Source organism: Phaethon lepturus, unplaced genomic scaffold (assembly GCF_000687285.1).
Source record: "Phaethon lepturus isolate BGI_N335 unplaced genomic scaffold, ASM68728v1 scaffold35262, whole genome shotgun sequence".
NCBI lineage: Eukaryota > Metazoa > Chordata > Aves > Phaethontiformes > Phaethontidae > Phaethon > Phaethon lepturus.
Genome location: NW_010523201.1, coordinates 1 through 7493, shown reverse-complemented (window position 1 = coordinate 7493; position 7493 = coordinate 1). Strand labels below are relative to the sequence as shown.

At 39.0% G+C, this 7493-nt stretch overlaps 1 protein-coding gene across 1 annotated transcript; it reads left to right on the top strand.

The window, feature by feature from the left end:
* The first annotated feature begins 323 nt into the window (after positions 1-323).
* On the top strand, positions 324-7336 carry ZC3H12B (zinc finger CCCH-type containing 12B). The gene is made up of 5 exons (XM_010282056.1): positions 324-934; positions 4043-4182; positions 4940-5174; positions 5264-5370; positions 5919-7336. Exons 1-5 carry the CDS (start codon positions 324-326, stop codon positions 7334-7336), a joined length of 2511 nt encoding a protein of 836 aa, XP_010280358.1.
* The last annotated feature ends 157 nt before the right edge of the window (positions 7337-7493 follow it).

Below are 7493 nucleotides of genomic sequence, written 5' to 3'. Positions count from 1 at the left end.
TTTGTGATTAGAGACACAACCTAATTATATGCTTTATTATGATCAATTTTTACACAGAAATGTGAATGACTAGGGACCTCTACTGATTTGTAAACAAAATCATTGTGGTTAAGTATTTCGCAGAATTTGTCAAAAGCTAATTTTTTTTTTTTTTTGAAGGAACTTCATGTTGGTGTTGTTTATGCCAGAACATAGTAAGCAAGGCAAATTAACTCCAGCCTCGTGTAAACTTTTAATTGGCCAGCATGATGCAATCGAGTATGAATTCCAGGTGGCTTTGGAAATGAAAGAGAACTGAGCGCTCTGGCTGGAAGCTGAACGTGATGACGGCCTGGTCTATGGTAGGGACGCTGAAAATGGAGAAGAGGCGCTCCAGAGAAGACAGAAATGTGGAACAAGATGCTGGGGAATGCAGTGCTGAATCTGAGGAATGGACGAGCTCAGAAAGTGAACCTGAGCAACCATACTTCAGAAGTACCTGTAGCAATATTCCATGGAGAGAAAAGGAGGTTTCCACTAAACCACATCGGCCACTCTGTCGGTCCCCTTGTTTGGATCGCCCAAGTTTTTCACAGAGCAGTATCACACAAGACTTGAAGCTAGATGAATGCAAAACAAATTTGGACAAGGAATACCAAGCTAAAATGGATTTTGCTTTAAAGCTTGGGTATGCAGGAGATCAAATCCAGGCTGTACTGAATAAATTGGGAGCAGATGCACTCATCAATGATGTTCTGGCAGAGCTTGTGAGACTTGGCAACAAAAGTGAATCAGAAGGACAAAGCAGTGCCAGCAGTACCACTAGTATTCTGGTGCCAAGAGGCCCTTGTCCAAAGGAAATAGCAAGCCCTGAATTGTCACTTGAGGATGAAGTTGTGGATAACAGTGATAACTTGAGGCCAATTGTCATTGATGGAAGCAATGTGGCTATGAGGTGGGTCTCCCTGTCACAACAGTTGAAAAGAATAAATCACTAAAATATTTATGAGAAAAATCAGTATTGATGGCAAAGTAATTTTAAGTTGTGCAGTGTATCTACATTGATAATACATCTTTTTTATGGTCTCTTTAGTCCAGGCTTTTAATTATGCTGTTACTCCTTTATACGGAAGCTGTATTCCAGTTACTCTCCCCCTCCGCCTTTCAAACCAAGTTCTTCCCTCAAATCTTTTGTTCTAGCAGTCTAGCTGTAGTGTGCTTTTGTGTGGATGGGTTTAATTTTCTGAAGTCCTTGAACAACGTTGAAAATTATTTTTCTTTAATGTCTGGAGGCAACCAAATAGGGGAGGAAAACTTGGTTCTTTTTAAAATGACATGCGGTATATGCTGATGATATGCAGTGGACCTCAGGGTATTTGAGCTCCTGCTGATCAAGCCTGCTCAGAAATCAAAGCAATTTAGCTGTGTCAGTACAGGGATATGCATGAGCTAAGCATGCTGACTCACATAGCTATGGTGTTTGTAATTTCGGACACGTGTGTACACGTGCACTTTGCTGCTTGGGTCAACACTAAATCAAGAGATATCTGTCCCAAGCCACTTCCAAGCACATCTGTAGAGTACATAGTTCAGTTAGCCAATGATCTGTTTATCATTGAGAAAGTAAGATTTTCTATGAGGGAGTTTTTTAAATAGTCTGTTTAGTTTTCTTCGGGTAGTGTTTGTACAATACATTTCCTTTTGCATCAGCTTTCTGCTCTAAAAGAATTTGTGATCTGAATTATTTTTCTTTCAATGTATTAAGAAAATTCAAATTTTTTATAGGTGTATTGAGTACTCTTGAGTTTTGAAATGCATAAACCCCCTAAATGCTAGAAGAATATTTTATATACAGGATTTTCCAGTGCCAGGTTGTGGTTATATCAATCCAGAAGATGCTTCTGTAAAGCAACATCACCAATATAAAATGTAACTTTTTTCTTTCCTTTTTTTCTGTGCCTGTTGAATTAACAACATTGAAGTAAAATTTTGAATGATAATCTACAGAATAATGGTAAAGACAGTTTTAATAAGATGCAAATCTCTTCATTATGCAGCGTCTGCTCTACAGACTTGAGAATACCTGGAAAGTGCAAGGGTTATACACTCATCCTTAAAAACACTGTAGTTATCGATAATGCAAATGGAGACCTTGCCTTTATTGTAAAATGTATATGCTGTAACTGAAAGGTGGCTATATATGGCAAATGGTTCCATTTCCATTTTCAGTATTGACATTTTCTTGACGTGAACAGTTTTGGGGGATGATACTTGGAGCTAACAGCTTGGAACAGGGTGGTGCAGCAGCTGGATGCCACTTTGCATAGTCAAATGCCAGCTGCTTTAAGTAGTGGGAGGAGTTCCTAGTGTTATAGAGTGCCATAAAGCCTCCTTAATTACAGCCAACTGCATGGACTGGCCGCGTGCTTCAGGGCTCCTATAGCAGACTCCTCGCCTGTGTTTTCTGCCCAGCACTGCTACCTAGGCCCTTTGGGTTTTTTCTAGTAGGGAGCATCATTGATACACATGGCCTGCCCTGCTCTTACAGTGTTCTGTAACCCTCCCTGACCTGGCCATTCAACCATTTGTTCACGGTCAGGATCTCACTCCTCAATATGGCATCACTGATATGATTCACTTATCGCCTTTTGCAATGGATGGAATGATTTGAAGACATTAATTCATTTTCTTCACAAATACAGAAGTTCCTTCATAAATAATGACTGGTGGGTGCCAAACTAACTGGGCAGCATCACTTCTGTCACAATTGATGAAAAATTGCAGCTGTGTTGAGAAAGCGCAGAAAAAAAAATTGAATTAATACATTTTGAAGAGTGTGCACCAAGGAGCATAGCATTGGTTTACTAGTCTAACCTTTTCAAATGCAATTTTGGAAGTAGTTCACTTTGCTAACCAAAGTGTGTCAGAGAAGGTTGGTTTTGTCTTGGTTTTGTTTTGCTTTGTAAAAATGGCACACCATTTTTTTTTCGTAAGTTGTTAAGTTGAAAAGAACCAGAACTCTTACTTTTATTATTCAATTATATGGTGTGGCAGTAATATAGGCACTGCTTTTCAGACAAAGAAAATGTTGGCTTGAATTTAAATATGAAATCCAGCCATAATGCAAAGATCTGTGTCTCTCTCTCTTACCTGTGTAGATGAACTATTAAGGATATTATAATTAAATGTCGTCATCTTCTCTTGTATATGTACTTATGTATTATTCGGGCATTCCCAAACTATTTCCTGAGAGGTTTTAAAACCTGATTCTCTAGTTCGCTCTATGGTTAGCAAATGAAGGTAGGTGCACCCATGAGGCAGGCTGAATAAGATTCATAATTAAGACTCTACTTAGTTTCTATCAAACCTCTAAATAATTTCTTTTTTCCTTTGCAGAAACTTCTTAGGCCACTTTAAAAATTAAACAACTTTATCTGAATTGTGTGCTGTTTTGGAGACTCCCATGTGTTTCAGAAAAGAAATTGGGGGGGGGAGGGGCAGGGCTTAAACAACTTTCAAAGAGTTACTTCTTTCCCTTAAAAAGTTCTAATAAAAAATGCAGAACATTTAGATTAGAGAAACATAATTTTTAATCTAGATGTTTAAAAGCACCTATCACCCATGACAGCCAGCATTGTTAGTTCATTCCTTTTTTGTTATTGGTAGCTTTTTATGGTACTATTTAAGGTAAGCTCAATTTGTTGGGGAAAGTGATATTTTTCATAAAATTAAAAGGCAAAAAAACGTCATGTTTGTTTATTTTTGCTTTTAGCGTAGTGAAATTGCACCATTTCTAGAGTTTTAAGTAGCAGCGTTGCTGTAATCTGATGGCTGAATTGCTCTGGACAATTGTCTTTTTCTAGTTATGTAAGCTGGTCTAATAAAAAGGTTTACCAATCTTTACAGACTTTGTTTCCCTTATATCCTTAGACCATGGCAGCTTTAGGGGAGAGGGGGGAAGGAAAAAACAAAACAAAACAAAACAAAAACAACAAAAAAACAAACAAACAAAAAAATATAACTTTTGTCCTTGCTGTTTCTAAAACTTTTGCATGTTCTTCAGCCATGGGAATAAGGAAGGATTTTCCTGTCGGGGAATTCAACTAGCTGTTGATTGGTTTCTGGAAAAAGGACATAAAGATATCACTGTGTTTGTACCTGCGTGGAGAAAAGAACAGTCTCGACCTGATGCACCAATTACAGGTAACCGATCAAGATTTTCTTTGACCCTTTGGTTAAAAAGAAAAAATAAAACTATTGCAATAAGACACAACCATGTCATCTTTCTGCTGGGTACTACATAATGGGCTGTGGATGTGAAGTTGCACTATGATGTTGTACTCAACTGTTGCCTTGAAAACACAACAATTTCACTCGTGAGGAAACACACATTTAAGTATCTGCACCTGTAAACAATGCTGGGTTTTTGTAACATTACTGGATAGTTTCAACACTTTTGAGAAGTAGTAGTCATAATTTTCCCATTAGCAAACATCGTTGAGCATATAGGAACTGATTCTTAGTTGCTGGGTGAGTATAAGATAAGCAGTATCAAGCCAGGGACTCATTTCATAGGTTTATCTTGAACACTGAAGAGGCAGCATATGTTTTGACCCATAGGAAATACCTATGTTTTACTATAGGCTAACAAGACAACTACTGTAATACAGCAACAACTGAGTTCATGTTCAGGAAGATTGAGTAAAGGTACATGGTTGTTTACAGAGGAATAGAGTGGTTATGAAGCTTGAATATTGAATATTTACCCAGTGTTTTGAAACCTCAGAAATAAAATGGCACTCTGCATATAGGTGTTTTTTTAAAGATAATGGGGACTGTATATGAACATAATTACAAAATACTTTGTCAGAAAAGAGGGCAAGAAGTTTCATATTTCAAAGGCTGCATTTCTTTCTTTTAAAACTTCTTTAAAAGCTGCTCAACTGAAATTATTTTACAGATCAAGAAATCTTACGTAAATTGGAGAAAGAAAAAATTCTTGTTTTCACTCCATCCCGAAGAGTCCAGGGAAGAAGAGTAGTTTGCTATGATGATCGATTCATAGTAAAACTTGCTTTTGACTCAGATGGCATCATTGTATCAAATGACAACTACCGGGATCTTCAAAATGAAAAACCGGAATGGAAGAAGTTCATAGAGGAGCGGCTGCTCATGTATTCTTTTGTGAATGACAAGTATGTTTTTTCCTTTGAAAGTAAGGGAATTTGCTAATTCAGAATCCTCAGTAAAAACTGAAATTCACATTTCATTTCTTTTCCCTTAGATTTATGCCTCCTGATGATCCTTTAGGTCGCCATGGTCCAAGCCTTGAAAATTTCTTAAGGAAAAGGCCAGTTATTCCTGAACATAAGAAACAACCGTGTCCCTATGGTAAGTGCCCAAGTCAGATTGACTTAATTGTATTCAGAGGTAGGTGAAGCAAGTAACATCTTGTCATTACTTGGAGGGTAGCCATTTTTCATGCTGCCATCCAAGCACTAGGTCTATTTTTATGCCCTTCTTACACATATTAATAAAAACAACATAGCAGAAAATTAAGGATTACCAGATACACCTTGTGGATAACACAGCTTTTTTCTGTTTTCTTCTGGTTTGTATTCAAGGAAGGAGATTCCTAGCTATACAAACGTGTTAGAGCTGTTTTGCTTTATATAGCATTGAATATGTTGTCAGAATTGAAATGATGACCCAGTAGGAAGAAAAGTGATGTGTCTCGCCCTTGATGCAGGGATATGTGTGGATACAGGCAGCAGAGTCTGTGACTGCCTGTATGTACAATATATATAATTATTCCTTAGGGTGTTAACATAGAAATATTACAATTGAGAAGTGGTGAAAGGTATAAAGAAAAAAGATAGCAACTGGTGGTATTGATTTTAGTGTTTGGTTTATTTAACCTGAAAACACTTTTCTTCCAGGTAAAAAGTGCACCTATGGGCACAAATGTAAATATTACCACCCAGAACGGGCAAACCAGCCACAAAGGTCAGTAGCGGATGAGCTTCGAATAAGTGCCAAATTATCTGCTGTGAAAACTATGAGTGAGGGAGCCTTGGCCAAATGTGGCACAGGGCCATCCAGCTCCAAAGGAGAGATCAGTTCTGAAGTGAAACGCATTGCCCCAAAACGTCAGTCAGATCCAAGCATTAGATCAGTAGCTGTGGAGCCTGAGGAAAAGTTATCAGTAGCCCGGAAGTCTGAGGCCAGCTCTGTCCCGTCTCTGGTTTCTGCATTAAGTGTACCAACGCTCCCTCCACCAAAAAGCCATGCAGCTGGTGCATTAAATACTCGCTCTGCAAGCAGTCCGGTGCCAGGTTCCTCACAGTTCATACATCAGAAATCCTCACTGGAACATATGTCCAGTGTGCAGTATCCTCCTATACTAGTCACCAATAGCCATGGCACCTCAGTTAGCTATACTGACCAGTATCCCAAATACGAATCACTGGGGGACCGTGGCTATTACTCCTTACTTAGTGATTTCTCCAACTTGAGCATAAGTAGTATCCGTAACACAGATTATTACGGGGCTGATATGGACCAGGGGATGTATTCTAGAAACTCAAGCCCCTGTCCTGACAATTGCTTAAGCCATACAAGTAATGATTCTTATTCCTCTTACAATGACTTGTATCTGGGTGTAGCAGATGCCAGTCCAGAAGACAATGTGAAGATCCACAGACTGCCATCGCAAAATCGTCTTCAGCCTTTTTCCCATGGTTACCATGAAGCCTTAAATAGAGTTCAGAGTTATGGAACTGAAGAGCCTAAGCAATCCCTTCGCAAACAGTCAGTTTCCCACTTAGGCCTACATGCCCAGCATGCAGTTGTTGGAGCACGGTCCAGTTGTCCAGAATACCCTGTGCCTCAAAATGTTCATCCATCAACTGCACAACCAAGCCGTGCCTTGGTCATGACAAGAATGGACAGTATTTCTGACTCACGGCTTTATGAAAGTAACCCTGCAAGGCAGAGAAGACCACCTCTCTGCCGAGAGCAGCATGCTAGTTGGGATCCATTACCATGTGCATCAGACTCTTACACTTACCACTCGTATCCATTGAGTAACAACCTCATGCAGCCATGTTATGAACCTGTAATGGTAAGAAGCATGCCTGAAAAGATGGAGCAACTCTGGAGGAATCCCTGGATTGGGATATGTGGTGAGCCACGGGAACCACATATCATCCCAGAACATCAGTATCAAACATACAAGAACCTCTGCAATATTTTCCCTCCAAGCATTGTCCTTTCTGTGATGGAAAAGAATCCCCACATGACAGATGCACAACAGCTGGCAGCTATGATTGTTGCCAAATTAAGAACAGGACGTTAAAGCATTACAGCCTCTTTTGAGGCTGCAATTATACAGCCTATAGGACCTGGAGGAAAACTTAAATGAAGAAGGAAGGGGCCAATATATTGTAAATATTTTCTACTAAGATAGGATAAAATTCTGTACACAGTAGCAATCATATATATATATATATATA